At 52.7% G+C, this 10,535-nt stretch overlaps 2 protein-coding genes across 5 annotated transcripts; one reads left to right on the forward strand and one right to left on the reverse strand.

Annotated features, from left to right (window-relative positions):
* Positions 1-3: 3 nt before the first annotated feature.
* Positions 4-6,202, forward strand: RNF25 (ring finger protein 25). Of its 2 annotated transcripts, none has more exons than XM_028092147.2 (10): positions 4-84; positions 2,361-2,435; positions 2,679-2,781; positions 2,872-2,939; positions 3,033-3,102; positions 4,230-4,301; positions 4,399-4,536; positions 4,895-4,987; positions 5,256-5,390; positions 5,564-6,202. In XM_028092147.2, exons 1-10 carry the CDS (start codon positions 44-46, stop codon positions 6,140-6,142), a joined length of 1,374 nt encoding a protein of 457 aa, XP_027947948.1. In that variant the 5' UTR covers positions 4-43; the 3' UTR covers positions 6,143-6,202. The 2 variants fall into 2 exon arrangements, with proteins under 2 accessions (XP_027947948.1, XP_027947949.1); XM_028092148.2 differs by having other exon boundaries at positions 4,898-4,987.
* A 438-nt stretch (positions 6,203-6,640) lies between these two features.
* On the reverse strand, positions 6,641-10,494 carry BCS1L (BCS1 ubiquinol-cytochrome c reductase complex chaperone). 3 transcript variants are annotated; one of them, XM_028092143.2, is made up of 8 exons: positions 10,442-10,494; positions 8,824-9,192; positions 8,583-8,722; positions 8,199-8,393; positions 7,864-7,927; positions 7,460-7,629; positions 7,105-7,222; positions 6,641-6,944 (listed from the first exon to the last, which is right to left on the reverse strand). In XM_028092143.2, the coding sequence occupies exons 2-8, from the start codon at positions 9,141-9,143 to the stop codon at positions 6,692-6,694; spliced, it is 1,260 nt and encodes a 419-aa protein (XP_027947944.1). In that variant the 5' UTR covers positions 9,144-9,192; positions 10,442-10,494; the 3' UTR covers positions 6,641-6,691. The 3 variants fall into 3 exon arrangements, with proteins under 3 accessions (XP_027947944.1, XP_027947945.1, XP_027947946.1); XM_028092144.2 differs by lacking the exon at positions 10,442-10,494 and adding an exon at positions 10,385-10,429; XM_028092145.2 differs by lacking the exon at positions 7,864-7,927 and having other exon boundaries at positions 7,460-7,624.
* Between the last annotated feature and the right edge of the window lie 41 nt (positions 10,495-10,535).

Consider the following 10,535-nt stretch of genomic DNA (forward strand, 5'->3'; position numbering starts at 1 on the left):
TTCCTGAGTGTATTTCCGGTTCCGGCTGTGGGCCGGAGAAGACATGGCGGCGACTGCGTCGGCGGCTGCAGGGGAGGAGGACTGGTAAACTTTGGGGGCATGGGCTTTGGCTGGCCGCCTGGATCCGGTCCGGGGAACTAGTAGTGGCCGCGGACGGTCCGTACGGCGGGCCTGTGGGGCGGAGCGAGGGATAAGGGATGACAGAGACGCTGACATGTCTTCCTAAGAGAGCTTCTGTACTGGGGATCAGGAGGGTGGAGGGGCACCGATCTGATGGGAGAGGAGACCGGATCTGCGCCGGCCAGGCCAGCTCGGGCTGCGCCTTATCTGGCTTGATCCCCTCTTCTTCGGCCTCACTCGTCCCATTCTCCTGAAGTGGATTTGTTCAGGGTCCCGGAGGATGCCTGCTTATTAGCTCTCCCCACCTCCCTTTTACCTCCCGGAACCGATGTCCTCCAGCCTTCGACCCCCTTTCCCTTGGATCAGCCTATTTCTGCCGAGGCTTTCCTCAGCCGTCTCCCTCCCCGACAGCACTAATGAGGACTGTTATCTGAATAAACCTTTACACCTCACAAAAAGCTCTCCTAGTCCTTCTCTGAAGCATTCTCAACAAGAGACCAAAACCTGGAAGGACTCTGGGATTGGAAATAGGATAAATGTGGGTTCACTCCAGATTCTATTAGCGTGTGACGCTGACCAGGCCACCCAGGTTCTGTGAGTCAGTGTCCTCAGATGTAAAAAAGTGGGTGTGGCATCTACTCATAGAATAGTTGATAGGATCAGGGTGGATTTGTAACATAAAAGCCTCCTTTTTGTAACTGAGGTGTGGGCCCCTGAGGGGCCTAGATGAGGCCTGAAGAGGTAGATTGATTTGCTAAAAAGGTACACAGTTATGACTAGGAATCCAGGTTGTCTGACTCCATGCATCTTAGTTTTTAGTTCTAGGACATTATACAATCCCCCTGCCCCCCCCCTTTTTTTTGTCACCGCCTTACCATCATCCCATTCCATACCTCACATCCAGGGCCCAAGTCCCAGCTAGGGTGGGTGAAGTATTGAAGGGCCTCTTGATGGAGGTTACACTTCAGTGTTTTGTTGGTTCAGGGAGGCCAGCCAGTGTTGGCCTTTTTGAGACCACCTGGGCTCATCGTTTTCACCTTGTTCAGCGGAACTTGTAAGATTCTGAGGAGACAATTTGAGCCATGGAGAGGGCAGTAGTGATCTCACAGCTAGCTTGTGCTCTGAGACTCCCACACTTAAGTCAACCAAAACTACTCCACAGTTATCTCTTCTATGTTTTGAGGTGTCTAAAACTTAAAAAGAAAATTTGAGAACCAGTAATACATGGGTCATGCTAGGGCAACCCTGCTCTTGATGAAGAAAGAACAGTATAAGAAAGGAAAGCAAGCATGCGTCTTTACATGCATTACCTGGGGAGAGCTATGGACTTGAGCCTATCACTAACCTTCAATGTCATTACAATGGCTATTTCTATAATTAAACATGTATGTCCTCTCATTTACATCAAGACCACCAGATCCTGACCTAAACAGGTTGATCTAAATCAACCAGATAACAAGGGTCATAAATACATTGAATACTAACTATATCCTTCTTTCTTTCAAGGGAGAAAGTTATATACAAATAGGAGAAAAGAGAACATAGGCTAGCTACTATGGCCAAGATATTATTAGGTACTTTCATAAACAACTTTTTATCCTCACAATAACCCTGGAGAGTAGGTGGTATTATCTATATATGGTAGACAGTGTGACTCAAGCTTACAGAGATACTTACTCAGATCATGTAGCTGGTAAGTGATTGGTACCTATTACTCCACAGCTGATGGCTCTTCTACATTACGGCCTTTAATACCACCTCGATCTCTTTTTCTGTTCAGTTGGTATGTCCTTTGAGTAGGCTTAGGGCAACTGATACTGGCTGTATGTGTAGACGCTGGGATCGATGTGAACAGTGGTGTAGGGAAAGCCAGGGGTGGTATTGGTAACCGTGATGTGAACCGATGGACATCTTATTTCTGGGTCAGAGAAATGGCCAACCAGCAGCGCGATGAAACTTAAAACAGGGAGTCAGGAAACCTGGCTCTGGTTCTAGTTCTGCCTTTGGGAATCCATTTCCTCATCTGTTGACAGAAATGGTCCCTTAAACTCTGATTCCCATGCTTCCTACCTGGCCACTTGACAACTTAAGAAAACATATTTCCCCCATTTCTATGGAGGTTAGCAAGAGCATGCACTCAGGCAGATTGCCCGTTTTCTATAAAGCCAGCCTTCATGGGCTCTAGCAGGCTTTAACGGGGAGAGCTATAATGGTGAGTCAGTCTCCTCCTGTCTCCCTAGGGTACTTCCCTCTGAAGTCGAGGTGCTAGAGTCTATCTATCTGGATGAACTACAGGTGGTTAAAGGAAACGGCAGGTACGTATTCGACTAGAGGTGGGCAGGAGTCCCCTTAGTAATGAGAGAATTCCATGCAGAATCCACGAACCTTGATTCAGAGAAAATGTTCTCATGGAGACAAAGACGACTTCTTTAATTGCCCCCGAAAGAAAGAGCCCAGTGCTCACTTCCTCTACCTGCTTTACTGTTTCACCCCCATCTTCCCCGGTCCTCAAACTCCTGCTCAATCACATGCCCGGTCCCCACTTCATCCACCTGCAGATCTTCACCGTGGGAGATCTACATCACCCTGCACCCTGCCACTGCAGAAGACCAGGATTCACAGTATGTATGCTTCACTCTGGTGCTTCAGGTCCCAGCACAGGTGAGGCCCCTGCTTTACGGCAGCAAAGGGAGGAAGGGGAGAGGCCCTGGGGTGGAGTGCTTTAGCAGTAACATTATTTCCTCCCACTAGTACCCCAATGAGGTGCCACAGATCTCTATCCGTAACCCCCGAGGACTCTCGGATGAACAGATCCACAAGTAAGTCGGGCCGGTCAGAGCAGGGAAAACAGGATATAGCTCAGTCTGGTGAGGGGAGAGGGCAGGCCTAACATTTGCTTTGCCCTTTTCCAGGATTTCACAGGCACTGAGCCATGTGGCCAACGCTGGGCTGGGTACCGCCATGCTCTATGAACTCATCGAGGTAAGAGGTGTGCTAGCTCGGGAAACTGCGAGAGCTGTTTCTCTCAAGGGAGGTAGTGGGCCCAGAATCTTAAATACATCTGGAGTTATACATTCAGTTAGTCCTTGTTTAGGTGAGGCCTAAGTCCAGAAAGAAGATTTTCTTCTCTTTCCAAGAATTCCCCCCCAAAAGACAGTTCTCTAGCTTCCCCAAGTGGCTTATGCCAGTATCTTGAAAACGACTTTTCCTGTTTAACTTGTACTTTTCTTGATCCCGTTTCAGTGCATTCTCTTGGCACTGGCAACTAAAAGTAGCCAGAGATAGGGACCTTGCCTAGAGGGTCTCACCACGAATTACCTTTGAAGGCTAGCCTGCCTTTGGAGTGGACTGAAAAAGACCTGGTTCTTTCACTCAGAGCTTCTACCCTAATGATGTTAGCAATCCACAGGGACCATCCCGAGCTACAAGTTCACATACAGAGAAAACTTCTGTTGTTTGAGATTACAAACACACAATTAAGTACGGGTCTTGTTTTCCTCAACTTTAAGTTTTGAAGAAAAATGTCCAGAGAAGAATGAAGGTGGGCGGCCTGGAGTCAGAGGGTCGGCTTAGAGCGTTATAGCGCTGAGGCCGGCCTCCACGATGCAGCACTGAGCTTTGTGGAATTTATTCAGACAGCAGTGCACATGAGTTAGTTCATAGCCCAACTTGATGCCTTTGAGTTCTCCGTCGTTGGGGCTGTCCATGCCTTGACTTTTTCTGAAAGCTGCCTCCAAGAACAGCCTTTTGAGGGGAGTGATAATCAGAGGGGGTGAACCAAGGAAGGTGTCCCAGAAGATAGGAGCATCAACAGAACATTTTGTTCTCCCCAGGTAGATCATTTTCATGCCTGAGATGTATTAAAGGTGACAGAATGTGTGGAGAAAGTGAAATCGGGTTTTGCAGCTGGGTGGATGGGGTGGGAGGGGCAGGGACATGGAGGATTGATTCCAGGCAGAGGGAGCCTCACTGAGACAGGCGGGAACACAAAGTACCACACCGGCTTGGTAGGAGACGGTCCCGTGGTCACTCCTGGGAATAAGTGACAGGCTTTGTGCACAGTTCTTGCCCCTGCCTCCCTGTTTGAACAGTGTCTTCTCTTCTCTCAGAAAGGGAAGGAAATCCTCACGGACAACAACATCCCCCACGGCCAGTGCGTCATCTGCCTCTATGGTTTCCAGGTGGGGTTCTCTCTTGGGACCTGGGGTCAGCCCGGGATGGGCAGCAGAGGACTCATGAGAGCTTTGGCGCCATGCCCTGTGTCTGTTGTCCGTTCAGGAGAAGGAGGCCTTTACCAAAACACCGTGTTACCACTACTTCCACTGCCACTGCCTCGCTCGGTACATCGAGCACATGGAGCATGAGCTGCAGGCTCAAGGCCAGGAGCAGGAGCGGCCACATGCCGCAACCAAGCAGGTCAGCACGCCAGCCCTGCGCCCCCCCCCCCCCGGCCCCCTGCCTCACACCCTTTCCTGTCCCCCCACTCCAGTGGCTGCTCACCTTTTTAGGGTCACAGATACCTTTTTGTTTAACGAAAGCTCATCTCCGTCCAGAAAAAAGGGCCTTCTTAGATCCCTATGTACACACTGCGTGCAGTTTCAGAGTCCCCGGATCTTTGTCTGGAGAGGCAGGCCCCGCGCCGTCCTGCTTCCCTGAACGGTGTGCCCCTGCCCTGGGTCCCCGCACTGTGCGGATTAGGCTGGCTGACGGGGCTGGGCCGCTGGCGAGCACCCTGCGCTGGGAAGCAGGGCTGGGAGTTCTCCTCTGTTTTTAGAAGGCAGTCGGTGTGCAGTGTCCGGTGTGCAGAGAGCCCCTCGTGTATGATCTTGCCTCACTGAAAGCAGCCCCCGAACCCCAACAGCCCATGGTAAGGGGACTCCCTTCTCATCTGAGCCAGGAATAATGGCGTTCTCTGAGGCGGGAGGGATGGCATCTTGTTTGCCTCGAATGGGATCTCTGGAATTGGGCTGGACCGCCCTGGGACCTCTCTGCAGAACTGTAGCCCCCACTAGGCAAGGGCTCTGGGAGCCCAAATCTGCGGGACACACCCAAGCACCTCGTGCAGATCACCTGGGGCAGTCCTGAAAGCAGGGGTTCGAGTCTACTTCCTGTCTACTCTGCTCCCTTCCCTCCAGGAGCTATACCAGCCCAACGCAGAGAGCTTGCGCCAACAAGAAGAGCGCAGGCAGCTCTACCAGAGGCAGCAGGAGCGGGGGGGCATCATAGACCTTGAGGCTGAGCGGAACCGGTACTTCATCAGCCTCCAGCAGGTGAGGGAAGGCTTTCTCACTCCTCCCAGACTGCCATGGCCCTGGGGTGAGCTTTGTTCTACCCTTGAGGTTATAGGCTGATGGTGGTCACCCCCTGTAGTGAGTGAGAGGCCTGCAGTTCCCTGCTTTGGGGAACTACATCTCCCTCACTGCATCTGCGCACTTCTTTCCAGCCTCCTGCCCCTGTGGAGCCTGAGTCGGCTATAGAGGCCTCCAGAGGATCCCAGCCACCCAGTGCCCTTGCCACAGAACTGTCCACCTCATCAGCTGCCCAACCCAACCCATCAGCTCCTCTGCCCATGGCCTCCCAGTACATGTGTGAGAAGATTGCAGGGGCTGGGCGAAATCAGCAAAGGTTGGGCGAGACCCAGAAAGCTATGCTAGACCCCCCCCGGGCCAGTCGAGGCCCCTGGAAACAGCCTGAACGGAGGCACCTAAAGGGAGGGGAGTGCCATGCCCACAGAGGTTCCAGTGACACCCAGGAACTGCCACCTCCTGAGGGGCCCCTCAAGGAGCCCATGGACCTAAAGCCAGAATCCTGTAGCCAAGGGGTTGAAGGTCCTCCCCAAGAGAAGGGCCCTGGCAACTGGCAGGGTCCCCCACCCCGCAGGACTCGGGACTGTGCTCGCTGGGAGCGCTCCAAGGGTCGGACACCAGGTTCCTCCTACCCCCGCCTGCCTCGGGGTCGGGGAGCCTATCGTCCTGGTACTCGAAGGGAGCCCCTGAGCCTGGAGTCTGAGGATGGTTCCTAGCAGTACTGTGGGGGGCAGGGACTTGGGGGGGCAGGGGGGCAATAAAGAGATTTGGCCTTGTTTGGCTTTCTTTGCTTGCTTAGTAGTGCCTAGCCTGTACAGTATGGCTCTTTCTGAATTTCTAGCAAGACTGACACGTGGCAGAATAGCCCCAGTTTTGCTCTAAAGCCCCATTTTCCCAAGAGATCAGGGTCTGAATAAAGACAGGTCTGACATACCAGCTAGTGTGGTGGGTTTCAGGAAAACTGGTAGATGCCACCATTTAAGCAGAACATGTGGGAACATAACATGCACACACCCACTTCGTATACATCCATGTTTTTACACATACACATTTTTTAAAAAATTGAATGCCTTTACATGGTAGACTGTACTTCCCTGTTTACCATAGTGTTTCTTCAGCTTTGCCTTAGCTTATGCCCCCAGCACTTGCCTCTGTGGCTGCCTGAGGGCTCCTGCTTTTTACTTAAGTACCAACACAGGGAGGTCAGACCAGAATGGTGTGGTAGGTGTTTATTGATCTAGAGGAGAGCTGAGCACAGCCTGCTCTCATGTCCTCAGAGACTCAGCATTATGAATTGCCCCTGCGGGATCATTTTTATACAGCATGAAGTAGCCCTGTACCTGGGCAGGACTGATCTGAGTTGTACCTTGAAGGACACGTCCTGCAAAGGCCTCAGCCAAGGAAGGTGCTTGCCCTGGATAGAACCTCTGGAACATCTGGGTCAGCTGCCAGTGTGAGCAGTAGCCCACGTACTCCTTCATGTCTACTCGTCCAGGGCGTATCAGGGCAGGGTCCAGCCTAAGGGGACAAGGCAGGAAAGGCAGAGTCACAGGCACAAGTACCACCAGGACCCCCCCCCCTCCAGAAATGACAGTCCCTCGGAACCTCCTGATCCTCCCAAGGCGCTGAGGGGGTGGGATCTTGCCTCACAGCCTCAGAGGGCCTCACCCCTCCTTACCTGTCAACATGGTTGGTGGTCATGAACACGATGCGTGCCTCGGTGGATGCCACGCCGTCCAAGGCATTGAGCAGTCCGCTGAAGGTGAGGCGACCCAGGCCTTGGTACTTGACTGGGTCTAGAGGAAGGCAGAGATAAAGAAGTGTGGCTGGTCATGACCCTGCTTAAACTCTCTACCCCCCACCACATTCCCTGACTTATCAGTGCCTCTTGTGGACTCCTGTTGCCAACCCCAGGCATCTTTGGTCAGCCCTCTGGATTTCCACTTTCTTCCACTGCTCCTCGCTTACTCCTGCATCTCATTTACCTTCATTTAGAAATGCTTCCCCTTTCCTCAAAACTTCCCCCCACTTACTCTCTGCAGCTAGGTCTCGGCTAAGAAAGGCTGCATCCACGTCCTCCAGGAGCACCAGGCTCTGCTGTGGGGCCACGCTCAGCAGGTGGTTGAGCCGGTCATCGGAGAGGCTGGAGTCCGTAAGGCTCAGCAGGCAGATGCTGTGTTCCAGTTCCCCTGCCAGGGCTGTGCTATGGAGGACGGGAAGACAGGAGCTGGGCAACCTGGGAAGCCGTTCTCGGGCCCAAATGCTTGTCCTCACCGTCCTGGGTGGGTGTCAGAGACCTAACCCTTCTATGAGTCGAACGCTCCTCATGTCCCACATTTATCCTGTTCCCCGGTCCTCACATTCAACTCCCTATCTGACCCCACGGCCGATTTTTTTCTCCAGTTTACGGATTAAGAGAGAATGTGACCTTACTCACATAAAACTGCTTTTTCCACAACCAGGGGGCCCATAAAGCAGGTAGCCACGTCGGTAGGGAATGCCTAGGAATACAGCCAAGAGGATCAAGACCTAAAATGAATTCCTGCACTCTACCCCCAAGTCCACATTCATTCCCAACCCTGCCCCCTGGTGTCCTGATGACCTCGGGATGGGAAGAAATCACCCTCCACGGCAACTTTTCTTTCCCCTTAAATTTCTGGGAATTAGGCTAGAGCTTTATATTTGCCTGTCTGGCCACAGAGACCAGCCTGTTTCCCCCTGCTCTGACACCACATCAAAAACATCCTGGCCAAGACCCCAACTGCTGCTCACCTCTGTCAGTGTACCACTTGGGATTATCGATGAATTCCCGGACGTCTCTGACAATTCGGTCAGCCAGACCCTGTCCTAGAACCACAGAATTCAGCGGCCGCCGCCGACGTGGATAGCCAAAAGGACGCCACTCAGAGCCCATGGCTGTGTACATGACCGTCTTCCCTTCCTCCTGCTGCAAGGCCAGCTCTCGAGCTAGTAGGGGGGAAGATGAGACAAGTTACAACTCAGATCTTTGCCGCACAATTAGGCAGAGCTGTGCCAGAACAGCTTCCCTCTTGGCCCCCTGGGCTGAGATCCTCCTCTCCAAGCTTCCCTTGCTCCGATGTCAAATGCCCCCATCCTTGCAACCCCCATGTAAGGCCAGCCTGTGCCATCCCACACCTTCCTCCAGGATGTTGAAGAAAACCTTTCGGTCAGTGCCCAGAGCTGTGAAGGTGACAGATTCCCAAGGGGTCCCTGTCTGCAGGTCTATCATCTGCATCTCTCGGCTTCGTTCCACTCGGATCCATTTCCCCTGATACCTGGATAAAAATGGTCAAGGCGGGGTGAATGAATGGGTCAAATCCAGCTCCCCTCATTCTCCTTTTCTACTCTTTGAGCCCTCCCTGGTTCCCAACCTTACCAGATAAAGTGGTTTCCAGGGCTGGGGACAAATTCAAACTTAGTGGAGATGCGCCCACTCTCATGCTGAAGGTACGAAGTCTCAACACTGAGGTGCTGAGTACGGGTACTGTGGCGGGTGAGCCAGCTAAGCAACCAGGCATAGCTTCGGTCTCGAGCAGGGACTTCCAGTGTGATCATGTAATGGCGCCGGAATGCCACCAGGCCCAGTTGGGCACCCTTCCGGGCCAGGGCCAGGGCTGTGCCCACACCCACAAGCCCAAATCCAGCCCCAAAGTAAGGATTGTCCTTCAGGGCCAGAATAAAGTCTGAGAGGGGCATCTTGAGAGGGAAACACTCAACCTTACAGGCTCTGAGGCATTTTCAAAACCTGTGGGTAAGGGAGCAGCGGAGATGGGACAAAGCACAAGATTAGTTCAGAAACTGGACTCCGCAATCCCTCCTCACCCTTGCCCGCTCCCTTCCGCAAAAGCCAAGTGCAGGTAGCACAGGTCAGTGCTACTGGGTGTTTCAATATCTTCTGTGGGCTGGAGGAGGTGCTGGAATGCAAGAGCTGAGACTTCAGGCCCCTCTTTCCATTTTGCCCTTCATTATCCTGTTCGTATCTCATTTTCTGCAGGAGGACTAGGTCTGAAGATTCTTTAAACATGAGAGTGATGTAACCAGCTTCTCATCAGGATAATGGAGAGAATGTTTGTGGTCCCTGGGATTAGCTGAGATAGAAAGGGGCGCACTGGCCAGAGTGAACAGGGGAGGAAGAAGCTATTTTCTTCCACTGACCTGTCAGTAACCTCATGCCTTGTCACCATGATTAATGTCCTTCAAATATCCTGTCCTTCACATACTCAATTGCTAATGTCCTGTTTAGCCCTTTATTACCTCCCAACTGCCCCTTGAAAATTAATTTTAGTTCTTGAAATGTCATCTTAATGGGTCTCTCTACCTACTGCTTCACCAAATCGCCTCACAGGGATCCAGAACATTCTTCATAAAGTCCGTTTCAATCCTATTACTCTGGCTACCGCAACACCTCCAATGGCTGGCTCTCAACAGATCCCTGAATTAGGTAAAAATTTCTTTGCCTGGTACTCAAAACCGCCCACAGCACGGCGCCCGCCTATCTTTCATTCTTAGTGCCTAACACTCCCAGTTGTACAAATATGCAAACAACCTTCTCCTTGCTCAAGCAGGTCTCTACTCGGAATGCCCATTCTAATTGATTCCTTCCCTCCAATTGAAGACCTGTCCATTTGCTGCTTCCTCCATGGAGATTTTTCCCGAACCTCTCCCCCCGCCTCAATAAAACGTGACCGAGTCTAACTCTAGAGATCCCGAGGAATAGGGGACTACGTCGTTTCTAGTACACCTTCCCGGCCCCTGCCACTTTGCGCGGGGCGCAGGGGGCACGCGGAGCGGTGAACCGACGGCCGAGACCACCGCCGAGGGTCAGAGTAGAATCCAGAATGCCAATATATCTATGCATGGAAGGCCACAGACAAAGCCCTCCCCCCTCCTGGCCCTTGTCGGACTCCCAGAAGCCCCCTCCCAAACCCCCTCCACACCCCAGCTCGCGCCTCCCGCAGCGTGGTTTGGAATAACACGTCACTCCGCCCCCTTACCGCCATGACTCTCTGGCCCTCCCTCTCGATGGTTTCAGCCCTGCGCACTTGAGGGAAGCGCCGCTCGGCCCCGCCCCCGCGCTCGTTCACCTAC

Source organism: Eumetopias jubatus, unplaced genomic scaffold (assembly GCF_037043125.1).
Source record: "Eumetopias jubatus isolate StellerSeaLion01/CBP00866 unplaced genomic scaffold, mEumJub1_p1.0 scaffold_3, whole genome shotgun sequence".
Lineage (NCBI taxonomy): Eukaryota > Metazoa > Chordata > Mammalia > Carnivora > Otariidae > Eumetopias > Eumetopias jubatus.

Bases quoted from the DNA above. Each gene is read 5' to 3' on its own strand.
- RNF25 (XM_028092147.2), top strand. From the start codon at position 44: ATGGCGGCGACTGCGTCGGCGGCTGCAGGGGAGGAGGACTG. The intron at 85-2,360 runs GTAAACTTTGGG...CTGTCTCCCTAG, and splicing joins GCTGCAGGGGAGGAGGACTG to GGTACTTCCCTCTGAAGTCG. The intron at 2,436-2,678 runs GTACGTATTCGA...ATCCACCTGCAG, and splicing joins GTGGTTAAAGGAAACGGCAG to ATCTTCACCGTGGGAGATCT.
- BCS1L (XM_028092143.2), bottom strand. From the start codon at position 9,143: ATGCCCCTCTCAGACTTTATTCTGGCCCTGAAGGACAATCCTTACTTT. The intron at 8,723-8,823 runs GTAAGGTTGGGA...ATTTTTATCCAG, and splicing joins CCTGGAAACCACTTTATCTG to GTATCAGGGGAAATGGATCC. The intron at 6,945-7,104 runs GTAAGGAGGGGT...TTGTCCCCTTAG, and splicing joins ACCACCAACCATGTTGACAG to GCTGGACCCTGCCCTGATAC.